At 57.3% G+C, this 17629-nt stretch overlaps 1 protein-coding gene across 1 annotated transcript in view; it reads right to left on the bottom strand.

Moving 5' to 3' along the window:
* The window catches only part of SDC3 (syndecan 3), a 37746-nt gene extending 20972 nt beyond the window's left edge, over positions 1 to 16774 (bottom strand). Inside the window, exon 1 of the mRNA XM_082397732.1 lies at positions 16523 to 16774. Within this exon, the coding sequence (XP_082253858.1) occupies positions 16523 to 16660 (138 nt within the window). The 5' untranslated portion in view covers positions 16661 to 16774. The remainder of the gene's footprint in view (positions 1 to 16522) is intronic.
* Positions 16775 to 17629: the final 855 nt, after the last annotated feature.

Raw genomic sequence — 17629 nt, 5'->3', positions numbered from 1 at the left:
GTAAAATGGACATAATAATAGTACCAACCTCAAAGGGTTGGGAGGATTAAATGAGATTATCCAAACAGGATCTCAGCCCAAAGCCTAGCTACCTCTTGGCTGGGCGACCTTGGGGCAAGGTGCCCGGCCTAAGCCTCAGTTCTCCCATCTGCAAACGGGACAACAGTACAGCCCAGAAGGTCATGAGAACTGAAGCAAAGGTTCTGACACAGGGTAGGTGGTCAAAACACACAGATTCCTTTCTCTTTTCCTCTGCTCTCACGGGGCCCTGTGATTCCCTGACCACCCTCAGCTTCTCCCCTTGATAATCTTTATCTCCTGTCACTAAGTGCATGGAGGTTTTTACAGCCATGGTGCCATTGAATCTTCTAAACAACTCCTTAAGGGATAAATTCTCTCCCCAATTTTGCAGTGAGCACTCTGCCTTGTCAAATACAGGCGTTCTATAAATACCTGAGGGATGAATGGATGCAAGAATGAATGTGATCAGAAAGTCAGAAAATAACAAGTAGTGGTGAGAATGTGGAGAAGTTGGAACCCTCATGCACCACTGCTAGGAATGGAAAATGGTTCAGCCACTCTGGATAACAGTCTGGCAGTTCCTCAAAAGGTTAAACATAGAGTTACCATATGGTCCAATAACTCTACTCCTAGGGTATATACATCCAAGGGAAGTGAAAACATATGTCCACATATTTAAAAAAAAAAAAAAAAAAGCAACATTATTCATAACAGCCAAAAAGTAGAAATAACCCAAATATCTATCAACTGATAGATGGATAAATAAAAGGTGGTATGTCCATACAATGGAATATTATTAAACAAAAATAGAAATGAGGTCTTGATACATGCTACCACATGCATGAACCTTGAAAATATTATGCTGAGTGAAAGAAGCCAGTCACAAAAGACCACATCCTGTTTGATTCCACTAATATGAAATGTCCAAGATAGGCACACCCATAGAGACAGAAAGTAGATTAGTGACTCCTAGGGCTGAGTGATTGGGAAGAAAAGAGGAGTGATCCTTTTCTAACCTTAATAGGTATAGGGTTTCTTCTGGGGGTGATAAAAATGAGTAATATTGGTGATGGCTGCACAGCTGTAAAAATACTAAAAACCATTTAATTACATGCTTTAGATGGGTGGATTGTGGGGTATTTGAGTTAAATCTCAATAAGGCTGTTGTTTAGAAAAAAATAAAAGAATGAATGTGTGATTGAGGCTCAGAGAGGGTGAGGTACTTGCCCAAGGTAACACAGCAGAACCTGGACTCAAATGCTCGGATGGGAGAGGAGGTGACCTCCCTCTGAGTAACCCCTAACCAAGCCCCAGGTGAAGCCTCCCCAGCCCCCACCTCCGAAGGGCAAACACTGACTCTGCAGACCACAAGTGGGAGAGGCCAGTGCAGCAACTGCTTCCCCTGTGCTTGCCAAAAGCTACTTTGTCAGGTGGGACCAATGGAAGGAGCAGGCTTTGCCCAGCGGGACCCAAGAGAAGGGAGGCAACTCCAAACTCAGGCTGGCTGCCATCTGCATCGCTAGACCCCAGTGTCCCCAGCTCCAGCCACCAGTGGTTCCAGGATGTTCCCACTCAGACCCTCTGTCCATGTGGCTGGCCCCTGGCCGCCCTCAGCAAGAGACATGAGGATACGTCCTTGCCAGGGAAGGGGTCAGGAGGATGGCAAGGCCCTAGCGGTGAGCCACATCTGAGTGTGAAGTCAAGTCCGCCTGCCCCTCCCCCCGTGGCTGTCTAGGGCAGCCGTGAGAACAGACACCTCATGGGCCCAGCCCCTCACCCTGCCCTGCCTCCACTTGGCTCCGGCACCTGCCTCCACCCAGCCCAGCTGGCAGCCGCTGAGCCCCCGGCTGGTTTCCACTCCCTACTCTCTGTCCCGAGGGCTGGGCTGCCAGGCCTCTGACAAGTGTTTGGTATCCCCCAAACACTTGATAGAGGGTATCCCCCCCTCTACCAGGCTGGATCCAGGTTTGAAGCCTGCACCGCCTTAGTTCCCTGCTCCACTCCACAACTTCAGCAAGCTTCGCCATCCCTGTCCCCCAATCTGGTCACGAAGAGGGGAAGCGGTCTCCTCGCAGCTCAGACTGCAGGGCAGGAGCCACAGCGAACCCCGAAGAGGGGGGGAGCCAAGAACACCACGAGGACCCCCCAGCCCTCAGTCCCAGCTACAGGTGGAGGGAACCAGAGAAAAGCCCGGCGGCCCATGTCCTCTCCCCGACATCCTCACCAGCCTCCTGTGTCCAGCCAGTCCGTCCTCAGCCCCCTGCCATAGGTTCCACCCTCCACACCGAGCTCAGACGGAGTCCAAACACCCCCAGGGCTTTAGGGACACAGTGCCCGGCCCCTATGTGCCCTGAAGTCCAGGGATGAGACATACCCTCCTCTCCTCATACGTCACTTGAACATGACTCCCTGACCAAAAACTCCTTCAGCTGACCCATCACCTGACCCTCTGCAGGCAGGGTCAGAGGCCCTGGTCCTGGGATCCTGCCATCAGAGCCCCAGTCACACCAGCTTGGCCTCCCTCCCCACAGGGGGGCTCCACCACAGCCAGCCCCACACCAGAGCAGGATACCAGGGACATCCAGACGAATGAGCCCAAGTGGTCCAGCCCCAGAACCAGAGCACAGACAGTGCTTGTGGGAAAAGGGCCTGGCCTGGAAGAGCCGGGCTCAAAGATGGACATGCGGCAAAGGGCTATTCCTGGGACCCAGCTGGTTCCCCAAACCCCAGGACAAGGACAGTGTGGTGGTTGCCACCTTTGCAGCGATAGAGGCCTCTCATGACCACTGCCCCCGCTACAAACACTACTGGTCACCAGCCCTGGACAACGTGCTGGACTCTGAGGCAAGTAAACCCAAATTCTCGAAACTACCCCGCGGTGCAGTGGTTACCATCCAGCTTACAGAGGACACGGGTGAGCTGCCCGAGGTCACCCAACTGACGAGCAGAGGTCAAAGTCAGAGCCCCAGCGGGGGTGCTGCCCAAACATCATTATCCCAGCCACCCCTTACAGGCTCACACACATGCATCCAAGCAGGGGAGGCCGGGTAGGGAGGACTCAGCCCGCGCAACCTCGGCGCACCTCTACAGCGCCCTGGGTAGCGGGCATGGCCTTGCCTCCCACAGCGTGCTGGGGACAGTCTCACCTCTGAGCCGAGGCCCACGCTGACCCGCCACGCCGCATGACCTGACAGCATTTCTCAACAGGAGCACTGCAGACCCCTGGGCGGGACAGTTCTCCAGGCCCTGCAGCATTTAGCAGCCGTGACCCCCCACCCCGGGAAATGCCAGCAGCACCCCCATTACGGTGACAACGAAAAGTATCCCTGTGCATTTCCAAAAGCCCCAGGCGCTGATACCTTCAATGCCCAGCTCAGGCCCCACTTCCTCCTGGAAGCTTCCCCATCCCACCCTTGTCTCAAGTGGCCACCCCGCTCCCTGCTCAGGACCCCAAATTCAGCATCTCCTGGCTGGGCCTCATTTTCCCACTTAGTCCAGAAACACTCCGACCATTAACGGTGTTCCCAGAGATCAGAATCCCCGGAAACGCCTCATACTGAGGATTCTGACTCAGGGTCCACAGCAGGCAGGTAGTTAAATGAAGGGACTGCTTCGCCTGGCCTCTCTGACCCAGCTGTCACTTCCCTTGGGGACACACAGCCACACCCCTCTCCCTCCTCCCCAGCTTGTCTGCACCAGGGTTTGGTAAATCACACGTAACCAAATCTCCGAAAGAACCCAAGTTTTGAGTTTGCAGCATCCCCGGAGGTCAGGCAGAAGACAAAGCTCTGAGGCCCTCTGCACCCCACCCCCCCAGCCCCGCCTTAATCACCTCTAAGGAGGCCAGATGAGCAGCTGCCCCTTTGACCTGGGCTCCCTGGACGCTGGGATTAAGCGCTGGGATTAAGGACGGACACACTCCTGGTCACTTAGAGCTCCAGCAACACGCATGTGTGCATGTGTGTGTGTGTACATGCAGCCATGAGGTGCACACATGCGAGCACCTTCAGGGGCATTGCTGGGCATGTGTACAGGTACACTCATGTGTGTATACCTTCGGGTTGTCTTAGGTGGGCTCAGATGCCTGTGTGGGCCTGGGTGTGTTGGTGTGAGTACAAGGGCTGCATCTCTGCAAGTGGTCCGTGTGCACCTGGTAGAGTGCGTGTCCCTGTCTCTGGGTGCCTGTGTGTGTTCAGGTATGTCTGTGGGTCTGTGTCTCCACGCGTGTGCACAGGACAGGGTGTGGGCTCAGGTCTGCCTGTTCTTTCACGTACACAAATGGGTCTGCACGTGCACACATTTCTATCTGTGCATCAACCCCCCCACCCCGAGGTAGGAGAGCGTCTCCCAACTTCGTCCACTATTCTCCCAGGAGCTGTTAATACTGTGGCCACCCCAGGTTGTTGGCAGCAAGCCCCCTAGAGCCGAGAAAGTGGAGAGACAGGACCTTGGGGGTTCCTGACTCCCCTGGCCTCACACCTGAGTCACTAAAACAGCTGGTGGCAAAGGAGCAGGCCACAAATGTCCCTCCCTGCCCAGACCCCAGGGCCCCCATGCATCTGCACAGACACACAGCAACACACCACCACACACGCATGCGCCCACAAACCCAGCCCCTCGCCCGAACCTAAACAGAAACATGGCCTTAGCTCCACACAGACAAAGGATCACCCTGGGCGCAACCACAGACCTGCAGACGGTCCCCCGAACTCAGAGCCGGAACCACCTCTTCTGGAGCTGAGATTGCCCCAAACCAGCCTCCTGGCTCTCCCGCCTCACGGGAGAACAGGATTCACCCATCGAGGGCTCAGCTCCCAGGGGCCACCCAGGGACCTGCCCTGGGGGAGCTGTTCTGCCTCTCAGTGCTGGGCACCCTGAACATCCAAGCTCCGCCTTTGGGCTCGGCGTCCTCATCTGAACAGCGAGGTGAGGGGCTGACTTCCTGTGGCCCTTTGCCCTTGAAACTACACTTCTGGAGGGGCGGATGAAGGCAATGGGGGGGGGGGGGGTTCCAGGCCCAGAGGGCGAGGAGTAGAGTCGTCCCTCTAGCCCTGACCCTAAACACCCCCTCGGCCCTCAAGACCCCTGTCCCCCAGGGGACTCTTCGGGTTCTGGGCCCCTGAGTCGCAGCCGGGAGACGAGAGGTTCCCATCAGCCCCGAGGAGGGAGTGAGGCAGAGGCCTCAGGGGAACCAGAGCAGGAGAGGGAGAGAGAAAAGGATGGGAGGGAAGGAGAGGAACAGTGGGCTGACAGAGGAGGAGGTGTGCAGGAGGATGGCCGGTGGAGGGAGATGGAGGGCAGAGGGGGAAGATCTCTCATAACCAAGCCTGAACCTCCGGTAAAGAGGCAGGAAGTGCCCTCTTGCCCCAATGCTCCCCGCTGCCAGCCTCCACTCTCCTCTTCTCCAAGCTCGGGGATCACAGGAGGAGGGGGCTGGGGAGAAAGGAGGAGATGGGACAACAGGGGAGAACCAGAAGTAAAATAGACTGAGGAGGTGTGAAAACATGAAGGAACAATGTAGCAATGTCTGAATTGGGGGAAATGAAACAAAGTAATATGTGTGAAGCTGACCAGGGAGATGATATAATGGGCAGAGTAGCTGCTGCAACAGTGTATCCAGGTGAGGGCTCCAAGGAGGTAAGGATGTAACCCCGTGGGGAGCCAGACACTATGAAGCAAGTAACAGAATTGGGGCTTAGCAAAGAATCCTATAGCTTGTAGAAGAAGAGCAGTGCCTGGGAATCTAGAACAGGGAGACAGGAGAGAAGGGTCTGAAAAAGGGCTCACTGTGCTCGGGAGCTGGGAGAAGAGGCTGGTAAATGATTCCCAGAGGAGGGGACATCTGTGCTGGGTTTTGGAGGATGAGAAGGAGTTTGCTGGAGAAGAACAGTCCACAGAGAGTGAACAGCATGTGGCAGACATGAAAGCAAGAGAGACAATGTTGTGCTCTATACCCAGGGAATAGCCAGGAGTCTTGGGTGGTAGAAGGGGGCAAAGGGATGAGGCTGGAGAAGCACACTGAGTGCACCGAAGGGAATCAATTTGGTATAGAGTCTTGGGCATGAGGGCAGCTGGTTGGGTCAGGAAAGGCTTCCTGGGAGAGGTCAGTGGGAGCTGGGCCTGCAGTCTGGGCAGAAAGAGACAAGTAAAGAGAAGAAACATGGTACAGGGGATGGTGCCCTGCCTAGGAGTCAGGAGACATAGTTCTTAGTCCCAGCTCAGTCACCAACTTGCTGTGTTACTTTGGGCAAGCCATTGTACCTCTCTGAGCCTCGATTTCCCCATGGGCAAAACAAAAAGGCTGAACTAACAGCTCTCAGAAGACCCTCACTATGACTCGAGAGCATTCCTTCGGCCTCGGTTTCCCCTTCAGGACAATGACAAGTTGGACGACAGTGTTTCCAAAGGCCTTCCAGCTGAAACCATCTTCAGTCCTCTGATCTTTCCCCAGCCTGGGCTGGCCTCAGCCCACGGCCCAACCTGAACAGAAAACATGCAGCAGAGAAGCCCCGTGTGGAAGCCAAGAGTCCCAGGTCCAGCTTGGGGCTCCCCCAGAGCAGCCACACAGGCTCACCCAGCAAGACCTGACTGGCCTTAAATTCATCCTCTCGGGGCACCACACTTTACAGTTTGCAGCACACGTGGTAGCATGCAGCAGAGCTTGTGCATCAGATAGTACTCTGAGGCTAGACTGTTTGGGTTCAAACCCTGGTAAGTGTGCCACTTACTAGCTCTGTGACCTTGGACACGTTTCTTAACCTCTCTGTGCCTCAATTCCCTTTTTTGTAAAACCAAGGTAATAATGGTAGCTCCTTCATAAGGTTGTAAAGGTTAAGTGAGCTTTTATACATAAGACATTTGGCAGAGTAACTTGCACACGGCAGGCACTCAACAGGTATAATTCAATATTAACATCATCACATCCATGCTCTTGTTGTCATCTCATGCCAGCCCCTCAACGTGGGGCTGCACCCATTTTACAGACCAACATCCTCTACCTTGAGGATGGAACCCAATGCCTTGGTTTGGACTCAAAGCCCACCTTGTGAGCCACTGGTTCTCCCATGCTGAGGCCCTCTGGTGTTCAACTGTTCAGCCCCAAAACACCCCGTGGCACAGGGCCAGGCACCCAGGAGGTGACCAGTGAATGTCTGTTAAATGTTAAGAAGCAATACACTCTCATTAGAAACAGCGCCGCCTACAGCAATGGCTCTTCCACCCCAAAGGGAGGTATGTTCCCATCTCCACATATGCCTCTCCCCGAGCTGGGACTTACTACTTTTAACCACACTTCGGTTCCCTAAATATACCATGACTTTTCCCACGTCTGAGCCTTTGTCCACCTTGATCCCTCTGCCTATCAATGTGCTGCCATCCTTCAAGGCCTGGAACAAAGGACACCTCCTCCACGGAGCCCTCCCTGATTCCCCAGAGCCAAAACCAACTTCTCTTTCCCCTGACTCACTTCCTCAGCCCCTCACCTAACTGGGAGCTTTCCTGAGGTCAGGGAGCAGGTTGAACCCCCTCAGTGTTCCTAGGGCTCAGCACAGGCCAGCCACAGAGGGGACAGCAGTAAACAGTGCCTGCAGTGACTGGCAGGTCAGCAGCAGAGTAGGGACAAGAACCCAGGCACTGGACTCCCTGCCCAGCTGCTCCTCTCTGCCCAGGAAACCAGACTCACAGCCCAGCCTCCAACTGGCCTGGATCATGTCCCAGAGGCTGGGAAGGAACGTGGTGCTCAGTGCGATGGGCAAGGAAAGGGCCCCTCCTACCCTGGCCCAGGAGGAACCACAGACAGGCCACCTGAAGGAAGCAAGCCTCCCATCCTCCCCCCAACCGAGCAGGTCTGCCCTCCCTTCCCAACTGGGCTACCCCAGGTCAGGCCCTGCCCTCTCTGGCCTCTGGTCTTTCTGTTAGTTCCTCAAATGTGAAGACCGGAAAGGCCCCTGGGTCACCCAACCCAATTTCCCCACTTTACAGATGTGGAAGTAGAGGCTGGGGGGCAGGGGGGAAGCTGCCCATGGTCACATGACAAGCCACCTCTCAGATTCACCTCTGAGACATAACAATCTTAGGGAAAATATAATCATTAAGATAAGTAAAATAAAAGTAACTATTCAGGAGCAGCTTCCTTTTAACTAGCTGCCAACTCGTTAACCAGCTGCACCTCCCCCCAGCACTGCTCCTCATCCCAGCCTAGTGAATGAGGCATTATTGGCCCATTTGACAGAGGAGGAGAGTAAGGCTGAGTCAAGGAGTCGCTTGCCCAGGTTCACGATGCTTCTGTGGCAGAGCTGGGATTCGAACCTGTCTGCGGGTGGGAGGCAGGGCCTCCTCCCTGCTTCTCTTCAATGCCTGCCCTCACAGCACAACACGCCTGCCACAAACCCACCAAGCAAGGCTCACCGACAAGATGCAGGACACACGCAAGATACACCTGCACACCCACAGCCCCCAGCCCAGGGCCAGGTAGAGAGCAGGTGCTCGATCAATGTCTGCAGAATGAACAAACTAGGCCATCAAAAGACAGGCCCGGTGCCCGAGCCCACGCAGCCCTGAGCCTACTTGGCCTGCCCGATGCCCCCAAACAACACGGCATCTCAGGAAGCGAACTCCAGCTGCTTGCTAACTGCCTCACCTGGGGCACACTGCTTAACCTCTTGGGCCTCTGTGTCGCCATCTGTAAAATGGGGTAACAATACCTACCTCATAGGGTCGTGGTAAGAACTGAGATAAAGCATGTTAAGCACTTGGAACTGTGCCTGGTACGCAGCACGCGCTCTGTAAGTACCGGCCACTATCACTGTCACCATCACCATCGCGCCTGGCTTCCCGACAAGGGAGCAACTTCAGGGCAGGAGCCAGGTAGAATTCAGCTGCAGACACCCTCAGCCCACCCTCAACGGCAGCCTAGCCGTGAGGAGGTGGCAGGAAACACGCGGTAGGTGAGCGAAGGGCTGAGACAGACATGGGCACCCGCCCGGCCGTGGGCCCTGGAGAGGGTGGCAGTCTGTGGGTGCTGCCAGGCACCCCGAGAAGCGAGAATATCCTTCCCCTGCTCCCACTGTAACAGCCCCCCACCTCTCCAGGAGCTTTGCCTGCTCAGTCCCCACGCAGCCCCCCACATCCCAGCCCAGGAAGGCAAGGCAGGCCTAATGAGCCACCCACAGCGCCCTGGTGCCCGCAATCGAATTGGCAATCAGCTTGCTGCAATTAGATTTCCCAGATCCTGCTCGTGATTGATTCTAAATTACCCTTATTAAAGTCTGGGCCGGTGAGCAGGGCTTGCGGATTGGGGGCAGGACAGGTGGGGCCTGGCTGGCAGCTCAGGAGGTGCAGAGTTCTAGGAGGGCTTGGGCTAAGGCTGATCCCAGAGTGAAGCAAGCCCATGGCCCAGAAGCGGGGTATAGACCCTAACCAGCATCATCCCCCACCCCACTCCCACTCCTCAGATTCCTCCCCAGCCCCCCAAGTCCCCACCACTCATCGCTCATCTCAGAAGACCCCAGTCCTGAAGGGGTGTGATAACAAGGTCAGCAACGGGGCAGACAGAACCCAGAGTAGTTGAAGAGCAACTGAACACCCAGCTCCACCAGTGCCCAGCCGTGTGAGCTCTGACAGGTGGCTTGACATCTCCAAGCCTCTAAATGAGTGGAATGCCACCAGCGTCAGAGGGCTCAATGAGACCACCTCCCCAGTCCTTGGGCAAGGCCCCAGGCCATCTCTGGGCTTCAGGACTCCCATCTGTGAGACAGCAGGCTGCAGGCTGCAGGGCTGCGGGGCTGATGGTCTCTTTAGGGCTCCCCCACCCCTGAGGGCCTATGCAAACAACAACAGTCACCTACTCTGGGCCAGGACCTGTGTGATGAATGGAACACAGCCGAGGTACTCCCCAGCTGGGAGGAAAATGGAAAGAGCCCAGCGTCACCATGTCCTGGGCTATACCTCAAACAGCAAGGTCTCTCTGGGGTTCCAGGACTGGAAGGGCCTGAAGAGTCATCAAGTCCAATCTTCTGCCTCCAGACTTACCCACAGGCTGCCAACAGCTCCAAAGAACCAAATTCCCCGTGAACTCAGTACCACGAGGCACTGGAAAGTGCTTCCTTTAAACTGGCCCAAATCCTGCCTGCTGCAATTGGGAGTCCAGGCCCACGTTCTCCCTCTTAGGGTAGCCCGGTGGGGATTCTGCTTTGGGTCATTCACGATCGTTCAAACTTGGTTCCCAAATTCTCCACCCCCAAAAAGCAATTCCTCGGTGAGATCAAGAAAGGGACAGGAAAAGAGCAAAACCAAAGCAGGTAAACGGAAGAGATCACTATTTGTAGGAGCAGCCCACTTCTTATCAGGCACTTTATTATTTTGTGTTGTTCATTCTCAAAGAACTCTGAGGCAGAGGTATTCTTAGCTCATTTTAAAGAAGAGGCAACTGAGGCTCAGAGAGGTTAAGTGAACTTGCCAAGATCACACAGCCAGAAATTGGCAGAACCAGGACTTCAACCCTGGTCCAGTTGGCTCTGGGGCCCCTGTTCCCTCAACAACCTCAAGCTGCACCCTCAGGTTTGGCGACCCCAAAACAGACATGGCACCAAGGCCCAGGTGGGGACCCAGGGGTGGGAAGAAGGCAGACCTCAGCCAGCTGGGGCATGTAGAACCCTCTCCACCTGGTATAAAAGGCCAGCACAGGCATTCCCTGCCCTCCACCCTCAGCAGCCAGGTAGGGAAGGGGCCAGATCACTTGTCAGGGGCCACCCTCACCCCATCCCCCAGCTGGGCCTCAGCCATCGCTGCTCAGACTCCCCCTGTAATCACGGCTTCCTGTTTGGCGCTGAGACTGGGCCTGGTCAGTGGGGGAGGGGAGCGGACACCCCTCTGGCCAGGGCCTGCTCTGGAGGGAGGGGGACCGGAAGTGAGGCCTACCCGGCCTCCTGGAATCTTGGGAGGCTGGGAGCCAAGGCAAGGGGAGGGGGTGTCAGCCAACAAATATTTACCAGGCGCTGGCCTGATGTTCCCAGGATGTGGTGGAACATTACGGGGGACAGCAAGACAAGCCAGGTGGTCTGGGACCAGCCCAGACCCTGCTCGCTGCTTCAGGGGGCAGTTGGGGGGTGAGCAAGGGGCTGGACCCTGGGACAGCCTCGGGCTCCAGTCACCCTGCCCCCCACCCCGGACACAAAATCATAGGGCTCCAAGCAGCTGGGCTGGAGCCCAGAGCCACAGGGCCTCTGTCCCACCCAGACGTGGTGGCCGCGCCTTGGCGCTCAGACCGCAGGCCCACCCCATACGGCCCCCTGGCGCCTCTGAACCCACGGGCACACACCTTGGACCCAGCAGGACTCTGCCAGCCTCACTGTCACCCCAACTCACCTCCAAAGTAGACAACACAAAGCCCCAGCCTGGGCTCCAAAGTTCACAGTCCTGGCTTCCTTCCTTCCTTCATTCATTCATTCACTCATTCATTCATTCAAACCATTCAATTCTGGGCCAGGCAGAGAGTTGGACTTGGGGGTTCAGCAAAGAACAAGGCAAACACAGAGCCTCCCTAAGACACTCATGGTCTATCAAGAAAGTATTCAGATACTTCTCCTGACTGCTGTGTGACCTCCAAGTCACTCCCCCGCTCTGAGGCTCAGTCACTCAGGCCAGAGAGAACCTTAGGTGCAAGGGGGCCAGGACTCAGGGGTGGGGTGGTAGGGATGTAGATTTGGGCTCCACACAACTTTCTAAGGGTCAGAGGGGATTAAAGGCAGGCCTGGTCGCCTACGCAGAGAGTGAGCCACAACACTGGGGGCATCCAGTGTGTGTCCAGGGGGAATGGTGGCTTTTTTAGACCCCTCTCATCCTGAGGTTCTAAACATTTCCCCTGTCCTGTGCCATGATCACATGACCCAGACACAAGCCCCCGCACACCCCCAATCTTGTTGACTCCCTGCACAGTTTATAAAGCTCTCCCTCGACCCGTCCCCCATGACCTTCAGAATAGCTCATTTACAGATCACAGAGCCTTGTGAGGCAGTGGAGGAGCAAGGGCTCCAGGGCCAGACCCTTTCCCCCCCATGCAACATGCCTCCAAGGCTACAGTGAGAATTAAATGAAAAAAGATAGGAGACATGCCCGGCCCAGAGCCTGGAAATGAGCAGGCATTCATGATACAGGTAATGTGGGCATAATTTGCGGGTAGGGAGGGCCCAGAGAGGTAAGTACCTTGCCCAAGATCACACAGCAAGAGAGGGTAAAATTAGGACTGCGGCCCAGTTCTATTAGCCTGCCAGGCCCTGGCTCAATCCAGCTCTGCCACTTGCCAACTGTGTGACATTGAGCAAATCACTTAACCTCTCTGTGCCTCAGTTTTCTTCATCTGTAAAATGGGAGTTCTAACAATTCCTACCTCCAAAGATTATCATGAGGATTAAATGAGCCAATGCATATAAAGTGCTCAGTGGGCAGGTCTCTCAGTGTGCCTTAGCTGCTCTTTGTATTATCAAGCCCTCAGAGGTGTGGAAGCTGCCTCCCAAATCATGGCCTCAGCCACTGCCAGGCTCACCACCTCCCATCCCCAGCTGTCTCAGTTTGCTCCAGCCTTCAGGAATCCTATTACAGCCCCTTCTAGAACAACCCATCCCTCTCCCCCCAGGCAGCTCTGGGGGATGGTCCCAGCTCCAATGGGAGGGGCAGGAGGGAGGCCTGCAGCAAGACCTGGCTTCTAGGGGGAGCTCTGTCTCGACCCTCTCCCTTCCACGATGCCCCTCTCATTCACCCCACTTCTGCCCCAGCATTTTCCATATGTCAAGCCCAAAGCAGCCCCTGCCCCAGTGTTGCCCTGGGGCCTCCCGGGACCCCATGCCCCAATCCATGGGGTGGGAGCAGCCATTTGTTTTCAAAAGGCCACACTGCTTTTTCTCCAGCAGAGCTCAACCCCACACCAACCCCCAATATGAGGGAACAAGAAATACACTGAATTTGTAGCTGGGGGCACTGTGTTGTGCCCCAGGGAGCAGAAAGCACCGGGTTCCAATCCCAACTCGGCCATGAGAATGGTGTGACCCCCGCCCCGACCAATAACACCCCTAATAACAATTGTATACATCAAGTATTTGTCCTCAGTTGACAGGTAAGAAAGCTGAGGGTCAGGGCAGGCTACAGCTTGCTCAGTGTCACATGGCAACCATTTTTATAGCTTAGCTTAAAACCTCCTCCTCCAGGAAGCCCTCCCTTGCCCTCCGGGCTCCCTCCTGGAAAGGCCCCATCTCCTGAGAGCTCAGTGGCAAGCTGTGCTCAGTCTCCCCAAGGAGCTTATTTTCTCATCACAACACCCCTGTGAGGCTGGCACTGTTATTGTCCCCATTTTACAATGAGGACGTTGAAACAGAAATCCCTTACCCAAAGTTTCTGTCCCCGGAGCCCCTGCCACCTTGGGTGCTAACAGCAACAGATCCCTATGGTATCCCTGTGTCAGGACCTGGCCTGGAACAGTCTAGGGAACCCCACATTTAATTTTTACAGTGAGGACAATCTTGCCCTGGCAACCCAATGTTCACAGTCAACCAGAGGAGCTGGAGGGAAGAGGAGTAGGGAGCTCCTGGATACTTGAAATCGTGGGAGTGGGGAGGGAGCAGGAACCACCAGGCATGGGGCTGGGGATTCAGAAGAATTCCCTGATTGATTTCCCCTTCCCATGGTCCCTCACCCTACCACTCCCCATCCCTACCACATTCCCAATCACAGAATGGCAACCTTGTAAAAGAACAAGAAGTGAACATTTGCTGAGTGTTACTATGTGCCAGGCACTGTGCTAAGAGCTTTATATGTTAACCCCGCTCATTCTCCTATTCTCCCCATTTTACAGAGGTGGAAATGAAAGCACAGAGAGGTTAAGTAACTTTCTCAAGGTCACATAGCCACAAAACAGTGAACTCCCATCACTGGGAATTCAAACAAGGCTAAGACACCTAAATCCCTTTCAGCCCTGAGCATCTAAAGAACACTTTTCAAGCTAAAATTTCCAGGATCCCCCACACTCTGGGTCTTTCTGGGTAGTGACTTAAGCACAGCAACTGAAGTGGCCCTGAAGGCAGATGTCTCTCAGAGTCATAATTAGCTGGTCTCTCAGGAGAGAGGACTCCCAGAGCAGATGCCAGGACACACACGCACGTACCCCAACTCACCACCTGCAGCGCGAACGAGCCCCACTCCCTACTGAGGCCATCCTGGAAGCTGCTCCATACACACACACACACACATACACACACACACTCCCTTTCAAGCTGGTGGGCACCTACGTGTCATCCTGCCCTTCCCCCACCCTGGGCCAGCCACTGCCCATCCCAGTGATGTCCTGGGAGGCCCCCGCCACGGAGGCCACTCCTGGAGCCATCCTGGTTGGGGCTCTTCTGGTCTAATCTCAGTCCCTCCTGCTGCAGGCATCACCCTCTTCCCCTGGTGTGGCACCCTGGCCACTGGTCACCACCCATTAACCCTTTGACTCCCAGGCCAGATGAGATGATGTCCTTGCTCGGCAGCCGGGCCCCTGGAAAGGGGTGAAGCCTGGAGAGGGATGCCCCCTACCTCATCTGGAGCCCCACCCCTCCTCTCCTCCAAGTCAAGCCCACCATCTAAGCCTCCAGGCCCAGACCCCGGGGGTGTGCTTTATCTGCCACCCAGCACTGGGTCTGAGCCACACCCACTCTACCTCGGCCTCAGATCCAGGGGCAACCTGCCTTATCGGGGCCTTTCACCTCCGTGCGCTCATTTAATTGTTTCTACCACCTCATGGGGCACGGATTACGAGCCTTGTTTTATGCATGAGGAAAAGTTGTTCGGCGAGGGACGTGACTTGCCCAGGGGTCACCCAGCTCGGGATCCTGCTGGGCGCCAGGTCTAAAGCATGCTGTCCGGCATCCCTTTCATTCATCACACACCAAACATTGACTGAGCGCTTCCTGTGGTTGGGCACATACATCCTCTCATTTCATCTCTCAGAAGGGTGTTATTAGCCCCGTTCCACAGAGGGGGAAATGGAGGCTCAGGGAGGTGAGACAACTTGTCCAAGGTCACACCACGAATCAGGGAAGGGATCAGGATTTGAACCCAAGGCTGTGTGATTTCCACATCTTTGATTTCAAAGATGGTCTTCCAGAAGTGCAGCTGAGAAAGTGACCCAGTTGCTAGGATGGGCTGGGTCCCTGTCCCTCCCAGGGGACCTCTTTTCCTCACCCTACCTGGGGAAGAACTGGGGATGAGGCACCCAGCCCACCAGGCCCCATACTCAGCCTGGCATTCAACACTCCCCCACCCACCCAGCTCATAGCCCCCAGATGGGAAAGGCTGAGGAGTAGCCTGTCTGTCCGAGATGCAACCTCTGAGCCCCTGCCTGACCTCCTCCCATTTCACAGACTGGCCAACTGAGGCCCAAAGAGACTTGCAGTGGCAGAGTAGGCACCCGGGGGTGGGGGGTGCCTGAGAGGCCTGGGTCCCTCTCAGCCTGGGGAATGGGGAACAGGCATAGCTCCTAGAACCAACCGAGGGGATCGGGCCTAGAAACCCCCCCAGTTCATGCCCAGGCCAGGCTCCAGACACGTGCCCATAGGGAACTCACTTGGGACCTGGGTCCCTCAAAGGGGAGGAGGTGGCCTTTCCTCCTGCTCCCCCTGATGGAGCTGGGACTGAGCTCAACCCCACGGCTGCTGCGGTCACTCAAAGGGACACCCAGGGGTCACCTCATACATATATATATACTCACCGCTACCTGCACACTCGGCCCCACTCAGGGGCACAGGCTCCACGCACGGGGTAACCCATGCACCTGCCAGCACACGCCTGCACACACACGCACACACACTCCCATGGGCTGGAGCACACACCCACCACAGAGGTGTCCCCCTCAACACACTCACCCCCGGAAGGCACACACAGCATGGCCAACGGTCCCCAGCCCGTCCCCGGCACACACCGTGCACAATGGGTCACCCTGACACGACCACACGCAGGTAGGGCACGATGGCCCCCATCCATAGGGACGGACTGGTCCTCACGCCTCATCCTTCACCCGTGCACACCCCACAGGTCCCAGCACCCTCCACGGAGGTGGCCACACACGCGGTCACACTCACCCACCCCCTCAGGTCACCTTCACACAGGTCACCCTTCACCCCTCCCCCTCCCCGGGCCCCCTGCCCTCCCGCCGCGACCCTCGGAGGGAGGAACTTAACGCACACCCTCCCCCCGCAGGGGGAGGCGACCCGATTCCCTAAAAGTGGCCGCGGTCCGGGCACACCCACGAAGCAAAGCCACGTCTGCTCAGACCCGAGACACGCCCAGCGCGGCCCCGCGCCCGGACCCCAGCCCGGACCCCAGGCCGCCCACGGGGAAGGGTCCCGCCCCCGGGGAAACGAGCCCCCGGGGAAACGAGCCCCCGGGAGGCGCGGGCGGCCAGGCACTGGACCCCCCGCCCCCCCCCAGGCCGGCGCGGCGCCCGAGCCGGGGCGCGGGAGCGGGAAGCACTCACCCCCGCGGCGCGCCCCGCCAGCAGCAGCAGCAGCAGTGGCGGCAGGAGCAGCCCGCGGGCCCCTGGCCCGGCCGCGGCCCCGGCCCCAGCGCCAGCCCCGTGGGCGGCCCCGGCGCGGTGCGGCGGCCCGGGCTTCATGGCGGCGGCGGCGGCGGCGGCGGCGGGCGCCTTTGTTCCCGAGGCGGCGGCGACGGCGGCGCGGCCCGGCGGCTGGCCCGGCGCGCTCTCGGTCGGGGCTCCGGCTCGGCGGCCCGGCTCCGCCCGGCAGCTCCGCGCCCACGGCCGCCGCGCCTGCAGGAAGCGTGCGCCGCCGCCAGGCCGCCCCCAGCGCGGGGGGCGGGGCGGGGAGGGGCGGGGCTGGACGCCGAGCTCCCCACGCCGCCCGCGGCCGCCCGGGTTCCCCCGCGCCCCGCACGCGCCCGCCCGCCCACCACGGGATGAGGCGGGGGGAACGTGCGACCCGAGACGGATGGCCGGCCTGGCGGAGACTTGCTCTGGGGTCGGGGTCCCTCAGCGCGCGCCTCCCTGGGCCGTCGCAGGGCTTGGAGGGGAAGGACCCCGCGTGCGGATGCGGGGTACGACCCGGCTCGTCGGAAGGTCTGGGTAGATGGGTCGCATCTGCGTGACCATTAATACCCTCCCGCTAACGACTCGGTTCACTGGCTCTCCCAGGACCCATCACCCCCGCCCTCAAGCCGGTCCACAGGGGGGACAGAGGTCATCCGAATCCACTGGGCTTTGATGTCTCCACGGGTGGGCAGCGGGAACTCAGAGCAGGCGTGGCCCCCTTTGGGCCCTGTCACTCGGGTGGGCAGACCTGGCCTAGTGCTGCTTCCCCACCAGCTGTGTGACCTCAGGCAGGTGTCCCCAGCTCTCTGAGCTCAGATTCCTCACTGTAGGATGCAGACCCTCTACCCCTGTCCCACATTCCTTTTCCCAAACGTGGTCATTGTGCGTTTCTCTGTTGCCTTTATCCCCACCTGACATACGGTGCACTTCACTTACCCACTGGGGTCTCCCACCACTAGCACATGAGCCCCAGGAGGGCAGCGGTTTGTGTCGTCTTGTTCACTGCTGTGTCCCCAGCACTAGCCCAGGGCCTGGTGC

This window comes from Balaenoptera borealis, assembly GCF_965194805.1.
Source record: "Balaenoptera borealis genome assembly, chromosome: 1".
Lineage (NCBI taxonomy): Eukaryota > Metazoa > Chordata > Mammalia > Artiodactyla > Balaenopteridae > Balaenoptera > Balaenoptera borealis.
The sequence above is the reverse complement of the archived record's forward strand: the minus strand, read 5'-3'. Positions and strand labels throughout refer to the sequence as shown.